Source organism: Garra rufa, chromosome 8 (assembly GCF_049309525.1).
Source record: "Garra rufa chromosome 8, GarRuf1.0, whole genome shotgun sequence".
In the NCBI taxonomy this organism is placed as follows: domain Eukaryota; kingdom Metazoa; phylum Chordata; class Actinopteri; order Cypriniformes; family Cyprinidae; genus Garra; species Garra rufa.
Window position 1 is genome coordinate 29,461,850 of NC_133368.1, and position 22,265 is coordinate 29,484,114.

At 35.3% G+C, this 22,265-nt stretch overlaps 1 protein-coding gene across 2 annotated transcripts in view; it reads right to left on the reverse strand.

Annotated features, from left to right (window-relative positions):
• Nucleotides 1–8,447: 8,447 nt before the first annotated feature.
• il1rapl1a (interleukin 1 receptor accessory protein-like 1a) overlaps nucleotides 8,448–22,265 on the reverse strand; it is a 133,740-nt gene continuing 119,922 nt past the window's right edge. The window contains exons 8-12 of one of the 2 annotated variants that reach the window (XM_073845599.1): nucleotides 20,888–21,033; nucleotides 15,048–15,194; nucleotides 13,020–13,190; nucleotides 12,376–12,420; nucleotides 8,448–12,197 (exon numbers count right to left, since the gene is read on the reverse strand). In XM_073845599.1, coding sequence (XP_073701700.1) covers nucleotides 11,476–12,197; nucleotides 12,376–12,420; nucleotides 13,020–13,190; nucleotides 15,048–15,194; nucleotides 20,888–21,033 — 1,231 coding nt within the window. In that variant the 3' untranslated portion in view covers nucleotides 8,448–11,475. The remainder of the gene's footprint in view (nucleotides 12,198–12,375; nucleotides 12,421–13,019; nucleotides 13,191–15,047; nucleotides 15,195–20,887; nucleotides 21,034–22,265) is intronic. The other variant, XM_073845600.1, reaches the window with a different exon arrangement.

Genomic DNA, 22,265 nt, shown 5'->3' on the forward strand with positions numbered 1-22,265 from the left:
AAAAACATCTACTCAGCTGTTATCAACATAATAATAAAATGTTTTTTGAGCAGCAAATCAGAATGCTTTCTGAAGGATCATGTGACTGGAGTAATGACGCTTAATTGCTTTGAAATCACAGGAAAAAAATTAAATTTTGAATATATTCAATTAGAAAACAGTTATTTTAAATAGTAAAAATAATTCAAAATATTACTGTTTTTGCTGTACTTTGGATCAAATAAATGCGGGCTTGGTGAGCAGAAGAGACTTCTTTAAAAAACATTAAAATCTTACTGTTGAAAACCTTATGAATGGTAGTGTATGTAACAAAAGATAAATGAAAAAGGCATGACAGACCATTTATTTATTTACCTATAGCTCCTAATAAATCAGAGGTCTTGCACATTCACAGGAAATGGCTTCTTTCACATTGAAAAATAAGTTGAATTCATATATTAATAAACATTTTCACTTTAGTTGAGTAACCTGAAAATTGACCATAATATGTTTTGCAATTTGATGTGAAGTCTGTTGAAATATTCTTAGTTTCTCCTGTCAAGGTTTTGATGCAGTTTTAAGCTTCTCCTGAAAAAAAATTAACAGCTTATTATAAACATCTAGTCAAAATACAGAACCATTTACTGTAATAAATCAGATCTATTTCACTCCACTGCTACGGTCCTTTATGAAAATTAACCATGGTCACCAACTGTAGTAGTATCCATTTTTTTGGCAATATTGATTACCATTTGTATTTTGTATAACCATAGTTTTACGAAAAATACCTTGGTTCAAACTAGTAGTTTGTAGGATAGTAGGATAGTTGTTCATGAGTCCCTTGTTTGTCCTGAATAGTTAAACTCTCACTGTTTAAAAAAAATCCTTCAAATCCCACAAATTATTTGGTTTTTCAGCATTTTTGTCTATTTGAGCCCTTTTCAACAATGACTGTATGATTTTAAGATTCATCTTTTCACACTGAGGACAACTGAGGGACTCATATGCAACTATTACAGAAGCTTAAAACACTCACTGATGCTTCAGAAGAAAAAACAATACATTAAGAGCTGGGGGTGAAAACCTTTGAAAAAAAAAAAAGTGTACTTTTTGCCTAAATATCACAAATATCACATTCCTTCCGGAGCATCAGTGAGCTTTAACCTTCTGTAATAGTTGCATGAGTCCCTCAGTTGTCCTCAGTGTGAAAAGATGGATCTCAAAATCATAGTCATTGTTGGGGCTCAAATACATAAAAATGCTGAAAACCCAAAGAATTTGTAGGACTTCAAAGATTTTCTGAAGAACAGTGGGCAGTTTAACTGTTTAGGACAAACAATTTAGTCATTTCTAAACAAAACAAAACCAAAAACAGCTGTGGATCATTTAGGTAACAAAACAGTATTAAAAAGTGTATGTAAATTTTTTAATGGTCAAACTTTTGAACGGTCATTTTTATAAAACTATTATTTTCTTTTGTGGACTATGTAAAAATCTTTAATATAATATCTTATTCAGGTCAGTACTAAATAAAAAATAAAATGCATTTTGTATGATTTCTCTTGTTTTGGTAAATAATTAACCTTTTGCAGGTTCTGCAAGGTGTATGTAAACTTTTGACCTCAACTTTATGTAAGGGATAATCAACGGTTTGCCGTGCGTTAAATGATTTTAAATGCACGACCTGGAGGCTAATAACCTCCGCGAAGTGCATTTTAAATCCTTTAACGCACGACAAGCCGTTGATTATCCCGCTTATTCCATGGTTATAGACAAATTAAAACTAGGATTGATATTTGCAGCGCAAAATTTGACTGAATGGATAAAAAAAGACGGTTATTTTCGTCAGTTATGACACGCAGCTCTAGCATTCTGGCCGCTTCAAATCAGACTAAATAGTCCGGTAAAATCACATTTATTTGAATGAAATATGGCATTTGTTTTAGTAGATTATCGATCGACCAAGAGAGAGTGTGAAGGCAAGAGAGATGACAGTTGTGTGTGTGCGCAACGTTACCTGCCTGCATGCTGTGCGTCTCTCTCTACAAACAACAATTCATTCAAAAACAGCAGTTTTACCACCCCGTTGCTGAGGAATATAATATAGCGATCTAGTATCTAGGCTATTTTAATAAGGATCGCAGGCAAACGCTGACAAAAAGTTTATGTATGTGCGCAGCACAATGCGATCTCCGACCTCTCTCTCTCTCTCTGTGCTTTTGCGTGCATCAATTAAAGCAGCGCATTAATATAGAACGGTGATTAAACTGACTTGGAACTACCTGTGCATTAAACGGTTTTACTGCACACCTGCCAGCCAATCAGAATCCAGTATCCAGACATTCCATGGAATAATTACTATTTAAAACATAGTAGATGCGTATATTAATGTTTTAAGACAGTATTTTATTCAGAACAAAACAGAACATATATATCACAAAATCCTAATTCATTTAATATAGTTTGCCCACATAAAAGTGGCTTCTGGCAAGAATTTTATAAGAAATAGGCAAAAGTCTACCGTATATTAACCTCCAGACCACATACACCCAAGTAATGTTTGTTGACAGCGACTGTCAGTGGATTGTAGTGAGCGGGATGCAGTGTTTGGGCCGCCATCATCATATGCTGCAGTGTCCATCACTTCTCGTCGTCTCTTCACTTCTAATTTGGGACTTGAAGTCGCACACGGTTTCTCTCTGGTCTTCTTCCACATATCCTGAATGAGCATTTTAATTCGTTCTGCGTCTTCGGACACGCGCCCGTACCTCAGTAACAGAGTTTTACACGAGCCGCAGATGGCCAGAGTCGTGTCCTGAAGTTTGCCAACAAATTCCTTCAGCACGACCGTGTAATCCGCTTTGTTCACAAGCTTATGTCCGTGAAACAGTCAGTATTTATTACTTCTGGATGGATTGAAACTCTGATCACACAACCTACACGCATTTGCTGCTGTTTTAACGGGTGTTGTCTGTACATCTTTTGGCTGAGACACCTGTGCCATGATTTAAACGGGGTTGCTTACTCTTCTTCTCTTTTATTTACTTTGGTTAATTACAGAAGTGGTGTATTATCGCCACCTACTGTACACCTTATACATCTTACATGTCGTCCTCAAGGGGGCGCTTTAAGCCGCATTCAAATCTCAAATCCCCAACAAAAGCATTTCATAAAAACAAAAAAAAAAAACGGGTATAATACAAAAACGTACATAGCTTCCGTCTCATCGGCGTCTAGCTATTTTTAGCTGAGGAACAAAAGGCATTTGTGGTTGGCCAAACAGAACCAGGATTTTCAGGGCAAGAATCTTGACAACATTCGTGTTTGTGCTCATTGTTTCCGGTCAGGTAGGTGAAATATTAGGCTAATATCTTAAATAATACTGCTTTTAGGTATCTTTACCACCTATTAACTTTAATTTGTCAAAATAACTTTTCCTGCTTACTAAGTCCTTCTCTATATGATTTACATATGTTCACATGTTTTTTCTGTGGTTCAGACAGCACAAATTAGCAGAAAGTATTCATAAGTACATTAACCATGCAGTCCATCCTGTTGTTTACATCCAAGTATTTCCAATATGGATGCACATGCGGTAACTGACCAAATCGTGATGTAAGTGCACTCTCTATAGCGGCTAATGAACCAGATTCCACGTTGAAGAAAAAGCTGGTTAAATGCTTTAAACAGAAACCTTTTGGAACAAACTATAAACCACAAATCACTGAAATGTATTCACTTTTTTTGTCTGGTAGCTAATGAGGTTAATGAAATACCTTTGGTTCTTGTAGCACTGAATAGTAATAATCATAAAAAATAAAATAATGTGTGCTGACAGTTCTTATTTTAAAGTTATTAAACTAGAAAAGTTAAGTCCACCAAGACAAACTTTGAATATTGGTTTGACAGACCTTGCCTGAGGTTTAAAGTAGTTTTGAAAGCCTGGGTTTGAAGGTTATAGGATCTAGATGTGCTGAAGGAGAAGGTTTTAAAGGAATCCTGCACAGCAGGGTTTACTCGAATGTTTTAGAAACGTTACTACCCTGGCCTGGAAGAACATCTCTTACATCCTTGTACCCAAACCTCCATGTGCAAATTTAATGCCATTTGACCTACTGATCTTACATCAGTTCTTAAATGCATGTGGCCTCTACTGTAAAGAATTTAAATCTGAAAAAGATGAATTGCACCGTGCATTTTGCTTATCAAGCTTACCTATGCTGGACACATCTGACAGCATTTGAACAAAACTAACTCTTTAACTGCCTTTAATGCAGTTCAACCCTAAAGTACTTAATACATGATGTAAATGTGAACAGCAGGTTGGTCCTTTGCATCAAAGTGCTGCTTCAGCAAGTCCGTATGAACAGCACCTCATCCGACTGGCGCTCCTCAGGGATGTGAGCCGCTGCCTCTCACCTGTTATATCATGTTAATATATAGCAGTCAAGTGCGGTGTAACAACAGTGACCTGCTCCTTTCAAGTATGCTGATGATACAGCTTTGGTTGCTTGCTGGGAGGATGTAAATAGTCTATTTCCAGTATGTTGACAGCCGTGTCTTCTGGTTTGATAACAGCTCCCCACACATTAATATCACCAAGACGAAGGAGCCGTGATTAGAAAGTTACGCTCGAGCTGGCAGCACAGGATGTGAAGCAGGTCACCAGCTTTAAATATCTCTGCACTATAATAGACAGGAACTTTCGAAGCAACACTGACTATATACAAGAAGCCAAAGCAAAAAAAGTTTTATGTTGGAAAATTCCTATGGACAACAAAATTATAGAAATCTTGGACATATTGTGGATTCACAGTAAGGATCAATTTGTTATCATTACAGTATAAGATTTTTAATGCTTTTTTTTTTTTTTTTTTAAAGAAGTCTCTTCTGCTCACCAAACCTGCATTTATTTGATACAAAATACAGCAAAAGCAATATTGTGAAATATTTTTACTATTTAAAAATTTTCAGCATCATTACTCCAGTCTTCAGTGTCACATGATCCTTCAGAAATGATTCTAATATGCTGATTTGCTGTTCAAGAAACTTTTTCCCCATTATTATTATCAATATTTAAAACAATTCATTACATTTTTTAAGGATTCTTTGATGAATATCCAAATAAAATATCCCAAGATCAGCATTTATCTGAAATAAAAAGCTTTTGTAACATTATACAATATATTATTCAAAATCTTGGAGACAGTGTATATATATATATATATATATATATATATATATATATATATATATATATACAGTTGTGGCCAAAAGTTTTGAGAATGACACAAATATTAGTTTTCACAAAATTTGCTGCTAAACTGCTTTTAGATCTTTGTTTCAGTTGTTTCTGTGATGTACTGAAATATAATTACAAGCACTTCATACGTTTAAAAGGCTTTTATCGACAATTACATGACATTTATGCAAAGTCAGTATTTGCAGTGTTGGCCCTTCTTTTTCAGGACCTCTGCAATTCGACTGGGCATGCTCTCAATCAACTTCTGGGCCAAATCCTGACTGATAGTAACCCATTCTTTCATAATCACTTTTTGGAGTTTGTCAGAATTAGTGGGTTTTTGTTTGTCCACCCGCCTCTTGAGGATTGACCACAAGTTCTCAATGGGATTAAGATCTGGGGAGTTTCCAGGCCATGGACCCAAAATTTCAACGTTTTGGTCCCCGAGCCACTTAGTTATCACTTTTGCCTTATAGCACGGTGCTCCATCATGCTGGAAAATGCATTGTTCTTCACCAAACTGTTGTTGGATTATTGGAAGAAGTTGCTGCTGGAGGGTGTTTTGGTACCATTCTTTATTCATGGCTGTGTTTTTGGGCAAAATTGTGAGTGAGCCCACTCCCTTGGATGAGAAGCAACCCCACACATGAATGGTCTCAGGATGCTTTACTGTTGGCATGACACAGGACTGATGGTAGCGCTCACCTTTTCTTCTCCGGACAAGCCTTTTTCCAGATGCCCCAAACAATCGTAAAGAGGCTTCATCGGAGAATATGACTTTGCCCCAGTCCTCAGCAGTCCATTCGCCATACTTTTTGCAGAAGATCAATCTGTCCCTGATGTTTTTTTCTGGAGAGAAGTGGCTTCTTTGCTGCCCTTCTTGACACCAGTCCATCTTCCAAAAGTCTTGGCCTCACTGTGCGTGCAGATGCGCTCACACCTACCTGCTGCCATTCCTGAGCAAGCTCTGCAGTGGTGGCACTCCGATCCCGCAGCTGAATCCTCTTTAGGAGACGATCCTGGCGCTTGCTGGACTTTCTTGGACACCCTGAAGCCTTCTTAACAAGAATTGAACCTCTTTCCTTGAAGTTCTTGATGATCCTATAAATTGTTGATTTAGGTGCGATCTTAGTAGCCACAATATCCTTGCCTGTGAAGCCATTTTTATGCAACGCAATGATGGCTGCACGCGTTTCTTTGCAGGTCACCATGGTTAACAATGGAAGAACAATGATTTCAAGCATCACCCTCCTTTTAACATGTCAAGTCTGCCATTCTAACCCAATCAGCCTGACATAATGATCTCCAGCCTTGTGCTCGTCAACATTCTCACCTGAGTTAACAAGACGATTACTGAAATGATCTCAGCAGGTCCTTTAATGACAGCAATGAAATGCAGTGGAAAGTTTTTTTCGGGATTAAGTTAATTTTCATGGCAAAGAAGGACTATGCAATTCATCTGATCACTCTTCATAACATTCTGGAGTATATGCAAATTGCTATTATAAAAACTTAAGCAGCAACTTTTCCAATTTCCAATATTTATGTAATTCTCAAAACTTTTGGCCACAACTGTAAATTTAAGTAGCAAGGATGCCTTAAATGGATCAAAAGTAATTATATATATATATATATATATATATATATACTATAATATATAATATACTATATAATATATACTCTTAAAAAACATTTCTATTTATTGCTGTTCTTTTGAATTGTCTATTCATCAAAGAAACCTAAAAAAAATCTACTCAGCTGTTTTCAACATAATAATAATAATAATAAGAAGCAAATCAGAATATTGAAATAATTTCTGAAGGAACATATGACTGGAATAATGATGCAAAAAATGCAGTTTAAATCACAGGAATAAATTTAAAATATTTGAAATAGTAAAAATATTTAAAAATTGTACTGTTTCGCTGTACTTTGGATCAAATAAATGCAGGCTTGGTGACTTATTTAAAAAAACATTAAAAATCTTACTGTCAAAAAAACTGTTAAAAACTAGTTTATCAGAAACAGAATCATAACAGCTAATGTTAATTTCTATATATACTATTACATTTTCACTGTTTTAAGTGTATATATAAATATGTATGTATAAATGAACATCATTTAATATATTATTTATGAAGCAATGTGAATTAAAAGTTAACAATAGCATTTTTTATAAATTAACATTAAAGAAATAGTACAAAAAATAAAACATACTCATCCTCTGGCCATCCAAGATGAAGATGAGTTTATTTTTTCATTGCAACAGATCCTGGAGAAATTTAGCATTACATTACTTGTTCAAATAAAGGATCCTCTGCAGTGAATGGGTGCCGTCAGAATGAGAGTCCAAACAGATTATAACAACATCACAGTACATCCACAAGTAATCCACACAACTTCAGTCCATCAATGAATGTTTTAGAGAAGTGAAAAGCTGAATGTGTGCACAGGAAAAAAATCAATCCACATTTTTTTTTTTTTTACTTAAAACCATTGCTTTAGGCTAAAATACAAATCCTCTATCTATAATCTTGCTTACCCCTGTGAAAAGCTTGTCTTGTCTGAATCAGGATAAAAATATGTACATATTAAGCACCATTTACAAGTGAAAAAACAACAGGGGATCTACTTTTTTTCTTTAGAGGAAGAGTTGTTATGGATTATAGATTCTTTTTTTGGCTGAAAGTCGTGGTTTAAAGAACACATTGTTTCTTACAAACACAGCTTTAGACTATAATTGATTGACTGTAGTCATCTGAATTTTTGTAATGCTTTTATCAGCTGTTTGGACTCTTATTCTGACGGCACACATTCACTGCAGAGAATCCATTGGTGAGCAAATTATGTAATGTTCAATTTCTCCAAATCTATTCTGATGAAGTAACAAACTCATCTACATTTTAGATGGCCTGAGGGTGAGAAAATGTTTAGTACATTTTCATTTTAACCTACATAAGTTACTGAATTAAACTTTACTGCAAAGTGTCGCAATGGCAGTAATTATGTGATAGGATGTCACTTTTCTATTTTAATGTCTGTTTATGTTCAAGAATACTTAAAGTCTTTTTATGTTAAATATTTATTTATAGTATCTGTCTACATGCCATTTTCAAGGACTCATATCCATTCTATAATAAATTCAAAAGATTATAAAGCACAAAATAGAATCTCTTGAGATGTCACAGTCTGTAGTAATACAGAAATAAGTGCATTAGATGTTGTTTTTCTCTTTTATTTAAAGAGGTGCATTCATATGCATATGATATAAAATGATTTTTTGCTTATTCCACTGTAGTATCCAGTATTCAGCATTTTGTTCAGAAGCATAATTGAAATACTCAGTTTTAGCAACTCACCTAGAACCTAAAACTTTATGATTGATTCTCAAATATAAGTGTCTTATACAGACAATCCACTGTGAAGGAATTCACACCAGGCCTGACACAACTCACACACACGCACGCATGCACGCACGCACGCACGCACGCACGCACGCACGCACGCACGCACACACATTAGTATTCCTATCATTATGGGGACATTCCATAGGCGTAATGGTTTTTCTACTGTACAAACTGTTTTCTGTCCCCCTACATCTAAACTTACCCCTCACAGGAGACTTTATGCATTTTTAGATTTTCAAAACAATTCATTCTACATGATTTATAGACCAATTTGGAGTAGACGTCACAGTTACGTCACCTGCAGCTGCGCACACATTGTGGTGGCAGAAAAACACTGGTAATAAGTGAAGGGAAATGGGCAAAATCCATGGAATAAGAGAAGAAAGTGTGTTTCTTTGGATCAGGGGCGCCGCTCGCAATTTTGGGCCCTATGACAAAATATGAGGTTGGGCCCCCTCTACCACACCAAAGCAGATCTCTGGGGGCCCCTAAAGTGCGTGGGCCCTTAGAATTGTCCTAACTTTCCCCCCCTTAGCGGCGCCCCTGCTTTGGATGTCGAAATTAGAATGCAAATCATTTTTTATAGAATACTGTCATCAAAAACACCATTTGAAGTTAAACGCAGATGTTTAAATAAACAGACTATGGATGAAACCCGCTATGATTACTCTACATTTAAAACATAAATTTTCAGTTCATAGAGGACCAATTTTTTTTCCAGTTAGAGTATGAAATACTATTTTAATCTATAGCATTTTACATATTTTCGCATTTACCTATTTTATCTCACAATTCTAACGTTTTCTCCTCCACAAATGCAAATTTATCTTTTGTATCTTAGACTTTATAACTTAATTTAACTCAACAATAGCAAGTTTGTCAATTCTGGGGGAAAAAAAAAAACAGAAGAGTTGATTTTTCTTATAAGAAATGAGATATAATCTCAGAATTGTGAGAATAAAGTCAGAAATTTGAAATATAAAGTCAAATTTATTCTTTTATTCCATGGCTTTCAGTTCAAAAACTGTCATTTTCTGCCATCAGATAAGCTCCATCATCATTGTTTGCAAACACCGAATTGGTCTATAAGCTTATTTCCTCATGGGGACAAGAAATGTCCCCTCAAGGTCAAAATTGACTGCTATTACTATCCTTGTGGGGACATTTGGACCCCATAACGTAGTAAATACCGTTACACACACACACACAAAATTTCACCGACCAGCTTATAGTGGTTTGTGACTTTACTGTACACAGTGAGAAACAATATAAAAAAAGAAAAATGATTGTGCCTCTAGAGAGATCACACATCTCTCTGTGATAGCTGTTGTTCATAATACAGTAAATATTCAAATCAGGATACACAACTAGTCTCTATGCATACTCAAGAGGTAAACATTCATACATAATTCTAATTATTTTTATAAACAACTTTTTTTGCAACTGAATTTCGAAAAAAAAGGAACAAAGTAAAACAGGAGAAAAGAAATTACAGGAATAGTCTCTGATTTTTTTTGTTGTTGTTTCTTCTTTTGTTTTTATACAGTTAGACCTCTTTTTTTACTGTCAAAAAACCTCTTGGTTCTGATTCTAGCTTTGTGTTTTTCCCCCTTTAGAGTCAGTACATGCTGCCATAAGTGAAAACCCCTAGCTCAGGAAAACCCCTAGACAAGATACAACAAATACATGTTGACTTTGGGCATTTATTAAATCATATGGTATGTTTTCAAGCGGAGTTATTTGACACTCTATGCTAGAATGCGAGTATACAGGCCTGTGCTCCTCTGCGAAACATGCCAGCATGTATCTGAGTCACACAGCAGCTAGAGGAGAAAAAGACAAGCATGTAACCAGTGTGTTAAGATGCCAGACTGAGAGTTAAACAGATTAGAAATGTGAAAGAGGTGAAAAGGTCTGTCTGTGGATCAAAAGTCCTAAACTATGAACATAAAAAAAAAACACAAACAAAAATGCAGTCGATTATTGTTTGAGAAGTGAACATAAAACTTTTCTCCTTTTCTCCACAGATGAGAACAACGTAGCAAACTGTATAAAATACCCAAATTCACAAATAAGAGAGTCTTCAGTCCCACTGTCCCATTGACCCTGTGTATTAGAGAGAATCAGCACTCTTCAAATATAAAAATAGATTTCTCATCATTTAAAATCCCCTTAATATTTGAGAAATGGTACCGCTCCTCTTGTCAAAGAAGACAGCGCCGCTCTCTGATCACCTCTGTCGACCCCTTTAGGCTTTCGTATATTTTGCATAATTTGTAATATATTTCCTTCTTGAAAATTTTGCAATTAAAACCATAAATACATACCTTACATCGGACAACAGAAAGAGGGACGGGAACAAAACGCAGTAGCGTCCGAGCAAAACGACAGTAGCTCAAATCAAACGAGGAATATTTCAGTCCAAAAGAAGGTAGAAAAAACAAAAAAATCTCAATTGAATGTCCATGTCAAACCTAAAAAAAGGAGAAAGGGACGAAACAAAAGCATCAAGCGTTAACGAGTAAAAATAGATGGTGTGATCAAACCGAACATGGAGACAGGAAGACAGCGGTGCTACAAATATAACGCTAACATCTACACGAGACCCTGTATACCTCCATGTGGTGTGACTTTATATGCTCAGTTCACGCCTACGGATACGGCACTACGTCGTCCAACGCTGCCGGATCAATGCCCGAAAGACTCACATCCTCAGACCGTGGACAGAACGATCACTTCGCTCACAGGAAACCACTAACCTCATTGAGTCCTGTGCTGTATGCCAGCGTATTCAGTCCTGCGTGTGCCAGGCGGCCCAAACGGATGCGTTTCGGATTCTCTCTGTGTCTACCAGATGACGCTGGAGATGCTCGTCTCTCTGGGCAGCAGCGGGAGCATGGCGTTGTTGCCGTGGTGCTCGTCCAGGCTGTGTTGGCGCATGTTCTTGTTGTTGACGGTCCGCTGGCCGTTCAGGAGGGTGAGGGGCAGGTTGCAGTAGGTGTGCTGGGGCGGCAGCGTGCCTCCGGGCGTGAAGGGCAGCTCGTAGTCGTAGCTGCGGTAGTGTGAGTGTTTCTGCCGTGCCAGTGAGTGCGAACGGTACGAGCTCCGCAGGGACGGGCGCAGCTCGGGGTGAGCCGGCGCCAAGGCGGCGGACGTGGCCGTGGCCATGGAGATGGCCGAGACGGTCTGCAAGTCGGCGAAGGGCCCGGGTTCGCTGGCGTCCAGAGCGTGATTGGTGAGGGTTTGCTGGGGGCGGCGGTACGGCATGGTGTAGCGGAGCTGCTTCCAGAATCGTGAGCCGGGCTTGTTGCTCTGCGAGCCGTTCCAGTGCACCACGCTCAGGCATTTAATGGATTGTTTTAACTCCTCCACCTCTTGGTAGTTAATGACTCCTCGCAGATCAGCACACTCGATTAAGATCACTTTAATGTCCCCTGAAACCAGAGAGTTGCGCAGACGGGACTCCAGCTCGAATATACTCCACCCGCGACGCAGCACGTAGCTCGGGGTCAGCACGATGATCAGGCGTTTACTCATGTCTACGCAGCGGGACACGTCTTCTATGTACGCTACGGGAAAAAAAGAAAAAGAAAGAAACTGTGATACCAAAATACCAGGTCGCATGAGGACCGAAAATAAAGACAAACGCACATTTAAGACAGAACGACTACAGTCATTCATGAAGAAACAGTCTGCATGCACCGTACATGAGTGCACGCATGTTTTTGCATTCAAACAAAGCTGTACCTCTAAGAAGATGTGTGTCATCCTGGTAATGCTGACTGCTCATACCTGGACATAAACATTCAGCTTTCAGACACAGCGCACATACAGGGCAAAAACACCTGACATATGATGCAAACAAACACACCGTGTCACATAAACTGGCTCTGATGGCTTGCAATGAAACAAAGACAGTTATAGTATTATTATTGTACTTGGCCACATTTTGGTTTTAAAACTAAACAGTTTTTAGCCAAGCTATTTTCTAGTCAACATAAGGCCTTCTGGTCATATTAATGCTGATGAGGGAGTTTAATTAGATTTAATTGCAAATGATTAAATTACTTTGCAGTATTAGGAAGCAAGATAAATCCAGTGCTGCTATCATGTTTATGAGCTGAAAATGTCACACCTCATTATGAATGATCGAGGAGTTTTCATTAGTTCTGTACAATTAGTGCTGTTTGTCAAATCTCTGTCTGCGCAATTTTCTTTTGCGATTGTTGTGAATATGTTTCTAAAACTTCACAAGAGTTAATTCCTCTGACTATTTGTGACATTTCTGTGAACCTTGTGTGCTAATGAAAGTGTTTTAAAACATTTAAGACAACATTTACAAACACACTAACAAAGACATACATTCACAAAAAGCACACGTTTTCACGTACTGCTGGTTGGAATGAGATCTCGGTCAGGGATGAAGAGTTTGTATCCGTAATGTTTCTCGAGGACATCAGGGAGAATCTCTAGAGCAAAGCGCTCCTCTTCCTGTAATTCCTGACCCCACTGATCCAGCTCAACCTTACTGTAGGACAGGTACGCGTCATACTCTTTATTTTCTGAGGAGAAAAGTGAAAAAGAATAAATTGAAATTTTACAATCCTTTATTACAATTATAATACACAGCACAATTAAACTAAAATTACAGTATCCATATATAAAGAAAACAAGCCCAACTAACAAATATGTAAAACTATATCACAAGAATAACAGAAAAATAAACTAAACAAACAAAAAAGAAAAAATAAGCAAATAAATGAGCAAAAACAAAAAAAATCAAAAGAACAAAAAAAACAAAAACAAAAAACAAATGACAGAATTAAGGTGCAAAATGAAAGAAAGAAATCAAAGGGAAAACAAAAGGGAATGCAAAAGAACAAATTAATGAATGAAAAAGAAAGAATTAACTAATTAAATAATGTACAAGAACAATAGAAACAACAATAAACAAATCAAAGAAAAATAAATGAAGGGGAAAAACAAGCAAATCGATGAAAAAACAAAAGCGAACAAAAGAAAGAACAAACAAATGAAAAGGAATAAGGAAAAACAAACCATCAAAAAAGAGCAAACAAACATGAAAAAGGAAGAAAAAGAAAAATTATGGAATAAAAGAAAGAGAGCAAAAAAATAACAGACAAATGAACAAAACAAGTGAATTAAAAAGATCAAAAACCAAAGAATATGATGAAAAATGAAAGAATAAGCAAATATATGAATAAAAAATGAAACAAATGGGAAAGAAAGAATGAAAGAATTAAGGTGAAAAAAGAAAGAAAGAAATAAAGAAAGAAGGATCAAAGAGAAAACAAATGAAAGGTAATGCAAAAAATAAATGAATGAAAAAAGAGAATAATGAAAGAAAGAAAAACAGAAAATAAGACAGAGACAAATGAAAGGGAATGCAAAATAAAGAATGAATGAATGAAAAAGAAAGAATAAACAAAATTAATGTAGAAGAACAAAAAGATCAACAATGAAAAAATCAATGAATAAACAAAAGAGAACAAAAAGAACAAACAAATAAAAAAGTTTAAGGAAAAACAAACCATCAAAAAAGTAAAAACAAATAAAACACATGAACAAGAAAGAAAGAAAATTGTGGAACTGAAAACAAAAGAAAACAAAATAAATTACAGACAAATCAACAAAACAAATTAATTAAAAAAAGAACAAAAGCAACAAAAAGATAAAATAAAAAAACAAAAAAAACAAATGAATGAGTAAACAAAAAATCAAAAGAACAAAAAACTAACAAATGAAAAAGAACAAACAAATGGCAAGTAAAGTGCAAAATGAAAGAAAGAAAAAGACCGACAAATCAAAGGGAAAACAAATGAAAGGAAATGCAAAAGAAAGAATGAATGAAAAAGAAAGTATAAACAAATAAATGAATGTACAAGAACAAAAGGAGCAACAATGAAACAATCAAAGAAAAACAATAAAGGAAAAAGAAAAAACAAGCAAATCAATGAATAAACAAAAGAGAACAAAAAATAACAAACAAAGAAAAAAAGATTAAGGAAAAACAAACCATCAAAATAGTACAAACTAATAAAGAAAGAAAGAAAAAAACAGAGAAAACAAAAAACAAAAGAAAACAAAATAAATAACAGATGAATCAACAAAACTAATTAAAAATGAACAAAAACAAAAAAAGGATATAATGAAAAAAAAATCGAATAAATGGATAAACAAAAAAAATCAACATTAAAAAGAACAAACAAAAGAGAAAGAAAGAAACAATGAATAGAGGATTTAACAGTATGTTCTATAAATATTACATTGCTTTTAATGTAAAAAAAAAAACAGTTGTAAGTTTACTAATCACATGTAGTAACAGTTAGAAACAAATATGTAATTGCTGCAGTGCTTTGCTCAGTAGCTCCTGTAGGGGGAGTGTGTGTGCCGTTTACCTCCGTCTGTATCCTCCCCACCAAAGTGATGCCTGTAGCACAGCAGCAGCTCGATCCTGTAGCACTTATACACAGACAATAACAAAGCCAACAGCAGAAGAATCGCACCCAGTCCGCCAGCCAACTCCACAGTGTACATCAGCTCCACTGAGAGAGACAAAACCACACCAGACAAAATGGAGAGAGAGAGAGAGAGAAAATATATTACAAATATTCTTGGAATACATTAAAATTAGCATAGCATACATTTGAACCCTTGAGACAGTGAAAAATACTGTGGCAGTAACATAAATGCTGGAATAAGAGAATAAAAATTCAATACACCCATCCACTTTTTCAGCAGCCTAGGTTCTGTATTTGTTCCCAATATTTTATCCCCAAAGGAATTTAAATAAAAAAGTCTTCATTTAAGGGCTATAAGCCATGAGCCAAAACAAGCAGCTATGAGGTAAATCACAGAATTACTTTTATTTGAAGCAAAAAAAAAAACTATTTGAAAAACCTTGAATATACAGTTGAATTCAAAAGTTTACGTACACCTTGCATAATCTGCAAAACGTAAACTATTCTACCATAATAAGACAGATCATACAAAATGCATTTTTCATTTAGTACTGACCTGAATAAGATATTTCACATAAAAGATAGTTTATTATTTTTGAAATGATTTTTGAAATTAAAATGATTCAGTTTAAAACTTTACATACACTTGATTCTTAATACTTAAAACACGATGCAGTAAGAGTTTTGAATTCGAATATCAGGGTAAATGTAACTTATTTTGTCTTCTGGGAAACATGTGAGTATCTTCTGTAGCTTCTGAAGGGCAGTACTAAATGGGGAAAAAAAGATATTTAGGCAAAATAAGAAAAAATGGACACATCTTCATTCTGTTCAAAAGTTTTCACCCCCCAGCTCTCAATGCATTATGTTTCCTTCTGAAGCATCAGTGAGTGTTTGAACCTTCTGTAATAGTTGCATATGAGTCCCTCAGTTGTCCTCAGTGTGAAAAGATGGATCTCAAAATCACACAGCCATTGTTGGAAAGGGTTCAAATACACAAAAATTCGGAAAAGCTAAAGAATCTGTGGGACCTAAAGGACTTTTCCAAAGAACAGCGGGCAGTTTAACTGTTCAGGACAAACAAGGGACTCGTAAACAACTATCACTAAACAAACAAACAAAAACAAAAAACAGCTGTGGATCATCCAGGTAACAACACAGTATTAAGAATCAAGTGTATGTAAACTTTTGAACTGGGTAATTTTTATAAATTCAACTATTATTTTCTCATGTGGACTATATGTAAATGTATTTATGTGACAGTCAGGTCAATACTAAATAAAAAATAACATGCATTTGGTATAATCCCTCTTATTTTGGTAAAATAATTTACATTTTGAAGATTCTGCAAGGTGTATGTACTGTATGTACATTTACTGCAAAATCTAATTTTTCACTAGGAATTTGGATGTTAAACACGATTATTAAAAAAAAAACCTTTAATTACACTATTAATTAACAACCTTGTAGCTCACAGTAGGTCTGTCTTTAAAGGAGTATGCTATCATTCAAAATCAAATTGAAATCCATCATGGAGGAAGCAAATGTGGCATTCTATTACAGAGGCATTCTAAGCCTAGAATACTATTTCATTAGTTCTGTAACCATGGCAATTTTAGTTGGAAGATTCCATTCTACTCAGATTCAAGAATTTTATTTATGTGGTCCCTAGCATAGGGTACTAAGTGTGCTGGCATCTAGCTAAACTGACAAGACTTTCTTTGTCAATTAGCATCACTAGCAAATCTACCAGCCAGATCAGCACCAAACCAGCCTGGACCAGCACGGAAATTCATGCTGCGCTAAGGACATACACAAGGGGTGAGAAATGCAAAATGACTTCAGAATGATTAAGTGCTAATGATGTTCATATTGTTCAAAGCTCCTCTGCGCTACAGCTAATGGAGGAAAACACACAAGATACACTCAGATGCTTTAGAGAAGCTGAAAGATTGTGAAAGCGTGTGTTTGTGTGCTCAGCAATGAGCTGAAGGAGAGAGAGGAAGTGCATATGGGAGATTTGGTTTGTGTGCGTGTTTGTGAGTGTGTGGCTTTGAGATTATCTGCAGAAATATGTGTGTATGGCTAAGACGAGTTGAAAGAGGGAGAGTGTGTGTTTATTCATTTGTGTGTGTGTGTGAGAACAGTTGAATGAGTTTTGAGTTGGGCTGAGAGGGAGAGAATGTGTCTGAACTGCTGAAACCGTCTCCTCCTCTGAACTGCCATTAAAAGAGAAGATAGGATGCCTTCAAAGCAGCTCTCTCTAAAAGAGAGTGAATTTTAGATGCTGATGCATTTCCCGAAAGGAGAGAAAGAAAGAGACAGAGAAGAGGAGGGAGACACAGGAACATGCTGTGCTGTTTATGTAAAGAAATCCCACAGCACATTAAAGGGATAGTTCACCCCAAAAATGAACATCCTGTCATCATTTACTCACCCTCATGTTCTTCCAAACCTGTATGACTTACTTTCTTTTGTGGGACAAAAAAGGAGCAGCTTTGAAGAATGTCCGAGCTGCTCTTTTTTTATACAGCAAAAGTATAAAGTTGAAGTCAAAAGTTTAATATTACAGAAGATTCAAATGCTCACTGATGCTTTAGAAAGAAAAAGGATGCATTAAAAGTATCTTCTGTAGTTTTTGAAGGAAAAAAAAAAAAGATATTTAGGCAAAATAAGAAAAATGTACACATTTCCATTCTGTTCAAAAGTTTTCACCTCCCGACTCAATGCATCGTGTTTCCTTCAGAAGCATCAGTAAGCGTTTGAACAGTGAGAGTTTAACTATTCAGGACAAACAAGGGACTCATGAACAACTATCACTAAACAAAAAAACACAGATGTGGATCATTCAGGTATCAACACAGTATTAAGAATCAAGCGTATGTAAACTTTTGAACAGGGTAATTTTTATAAAATCAACTATTTCTCTTTTGGACTATATGTAAATGTCTTTTATGTGAAATATCTTACTCAGGTCAGTACTCAATAAAAAATTACATGCATTTTGTATGATCCCTCTTATTTTTGTAAAATAATTAACATTTTCCAGATTCTGCAAGGTGTACCCAGGTGAAAAAAATACATACTTAAATGCAATGAAAATACACTTAAACACCCGCAAATACATTTTTTGTTAAATAAAAGTGTGATGTTTATACACTATAAATATACTAATTAAAAGTATGTTTATACTTCAGTAGGACTTTAGTACACTTGAAAAAAGTATACTAAATACCAGTAATACTTAAATTTTTAGTGTACTAAAATAAAGTATACTACAGAAAAAATATACAAAAGAGTTTTATTAGTGTGTTTTTCAAAAGTGTGCTTTAAATGCTTTAAACATTAGTTGATTTTTAGTAGACCGTTTACTTACTAATCCTAAGTTTAAAATAAGTCAATATATAAAAAATCTATTAGTAATGTATTGTAGTAGAAGTAGATTTTCTCAAAAGTTGTACTTAAGTACACTTAAGATGAATGCATTATAAGCATTGACACTTAAATTGATTTTGAGTGTGGTAATTTTAAGTTTACATTAAATGAAGTCCAAATTCTCAAAAGTTGTACTTAAGTACACTTAATATGAATGCATTATTAGCACTAACACTTAAACTGATTTTTGAGTGTGGTAATTCTAACAAAACGTTATTGCCTTGAGGTCCCCCCACGTAAAAAAAAAAAAAAAAAAAAAAAGTGCACTAAAACACACTTTATTTACCCAGGTAAAAAAGTGCACTAAAATACACTTTAATGTAAGTATACTTAAGGAAGGAAGGAAGGAAGGAGGTGAAGTGAGGCCAAGTATGGTGACCCATACTAGGAATTTGTGCTCTGCATTTAACCCATCCAAGTGCACACACACAGTAGTGAACACACACACACCATGAACACACACCCGGAGCAGTGGGCAGCCATTGCTGCGGCGCCCGGGGAGCAGTTGGGGGTACGGTGCCTTGCTCAAGGGACTCACCTCAGTCGTGGTATTGAGGGTGAAGAGAGTGCTGGTTATTCACCTTCCCCACCGACAATCCCTGCCGGACCTGAGACTCGAACCCGCAACCTTTGGGTTACAAGTCCGACTCTCTAACCATTAGGCCACGGCTGCCCCCACGGCTACCCCCTTAGTACGCTTTTCAGTAATGTACTAAAAGTGCTCTATTTTCGCACACTAATTTTGTAGTTATTGTATTAAAAAAATAGTATTAAGTTTATGTTAAGATAAACTTAATACCATCTAAGTCTACTCAACTGTGCTATTTTGAGACACCATGAAATTGAACTAAAATGTGCTTTTAACATACTATATCTGAATTTTAAAAAATATATTTAGTTACAACTAGAAGTACACTTGAACCCTCATTTTAAACATTTACAAATATATTTAAGAATAGTTTAAAGTATAATAGTAATATGTTAAAAAAATACAAAATGTAAAAAAGTGCTAAAATACATTTTAAGTACAGCAAGTATACTTTTTAGTACTGTACTAAAAGTGCTCTATTTTCGCACACTAATTTTGTACTTAATGTACTAAAAAATAGTATTAAGTATATTTTAAGATAAGCTTAATACCATTTAAGTGTATTCAACTGTGCTATTTTGAGACACCATGAAATTGAACTAAAATGTGCTTTTAACATACTATCTCAGCATTTCCAAAAATGTATTTTGTTACCACTTAAAATAGAATTGAAACATATTTCATAAACCTTTAAATATACTAACTTAAATAATCAACAAATGTATTTTTTATTAATAAAAATATGTGGCCAATACATTATAAATATGCTTTGTATACATTTGTTATATATTATTCATGTATTTTAAATAATCAATAAGTTTATTTTTTATGTTTAATTAGTATATTTAAAGGTTTATGAAATATGTTTCAATTCTATTATAAGTGGTAACAAAATACATATTTGGAAATGCTGAGATAGTATGTTAAAAGCACATTTTAGTTCATCTTCATGGTGTCTCAAAATAGCACAGTTGAGTACACTTAGATGGTATTAAGTTTATCTTAAAATATACTTAATACTATTTTTTAGTACAATAAGTACAAAATTAGTGCGCGAAAATAGAGCACTTTTAGTACATTACTGAAAAGTGTACTAAGTATACTTAAATAAAGTGTATTTTAGTGCACTTTTTTTTTACCTGGGTATGCACTTTTGACTTCAATTGTATACAGTAGGTGACTAGGGGCTGTCAAAATATTAGGAATAACAAATGATTTTAAGAAATGTTTCTTGAACAGCAAATCAGCATATGAGAATGATTTCTGAAGAGTCATGTGACACTGAAGACTAAAGTAAATATGCTAAAATTCAACTTTGTCTTCACAGAAATAAATTACATTTTAAAGTATATTAATATATGACATTGTGATAATATTTCACAATATTACTGAGCATAATGGACTTATAAAACATTAAACGATCATACTGACACAGTTTCAGTGAATGGCTTATATTGCCACCTATTCATTGTACAAAGACACTTTGTCTTACCAAACTACTATGACATATGAACTCATTTGATTGCACTTTTATTTGTTTTTATGGTGATTTTTTATTTGACAGCACCTGGACACTCTCTGCGTTCACTGTCTGAAAAAAAGCAGCCTTAACATTCTTCAAAACATCCAAGAAAGAAAGTCTTACAAACAAATGACAGAGTTTTCTTTTTTGTGTGAACTGTTCCTTTAAATGAGAAGCAGCTGGTATGACTCAGTCGGTTGAGTTCATGTGTGTTACGGCTGAATGTGTTACCTCGTTTCCCAATCTGTACATTGGCTTGTCTTCTCCCGTTGCCGTTTTCCGCATAACAGGAATAATTACCCAGATCTACCTCCTCCAGTGAATCTATGGTCAGAGTAATGGACACTTCCTGTTCGCCCAGGTGTTCTCTGACAGTCCTGGCGGAGAGAACAAAACAATGAGCCATTGTTCACCAAAGGCAGTGGAATAAAAGTTTTTAATTAGCCCCTTTTGATGGAGGATTTTGGGGATAAATTTTAGACTGAGCAGCTTGTAGAGATTAGAAATTTGGGAGGAAGAGTTTCGGTTTTGGTTGGCGTTCAACAAACGGCGCTCTCGTTTTAATTATATAACACCAGATTTTCACTCTCTTGTTTGTCTTGGCTGAATCATTTGAAACTGAAATTTCATTTAAAAGATGCTGACATTGCTGCTCCTTAACTGCATGTAAATGCAAATGCATTCGCCTCATTGTGTGAAATACATTTCGCTGTGTTATTAGGATGTATTCAGCGCTTGCTTAGATCCAGCTCTCTTTCAGACAGGGGAATTAATAATAGTGTGTCATCACAGCGACCACCCCTGCTAGATATAAATAGGCTCATATACAAGCTTGTGATATCAGTAATTGAAAATGTACTGTCGACATCTCAGTGAACACTTAAAGTGTGCTTCGCCGTGCACTATCTACCGTATTGAATAAGCGGTTTCACAGTGGAAGCTAGTTTTAAAAACAACTGTTTCCTTATACCATTACAACAACATTGTGGCAGTACAGTGATAGTAATACCATCGAACTTTGATATATATTATGGTACCAGTGTTGGGCGATATTCTCCATTGTGAGATGGCAAAACACGATATGATCATGCAGAGAGAATCATCTCCAGAGTACGGCTAAAAGCAGCCTAATGTTGGTGTAATCTATTAACTACACATTGTATCTTTTTAGTCAAGTAGCATACTGATGTCATGTCATAAAATACTTTGGTAACACTCTACAATAAGGTTCATTAGTTAACATTAGTGAACTACATTTGCTAACATGAACTAAGAATGAACATACTTCAACAGCATTTATTAATCTTATATAATGTTAATTTCTGAATTACTGAATTATTAAAATCACAAGTGTCGAGCACCAAGAAATTTACCAGGTTATCAACGTATAAGGTTGTAGTTTCCTTCGTGCTCGACACTCGACTTATCGTGACTACATTTAAGATGGCGGCGACCGGTCTGTTCCTGGTGGAAGATGTCTGTATAAATCTTCTTGTAAATAAACTACCGGTGCTTTTTTTGAGTTCTCAATGTCTCGTTTTAAATGTCAGGGCCCTTGGAAGTCTACCGATGAAGTGTGGAGCTAGTTTGTGCCTCGTAAATGGCGTAA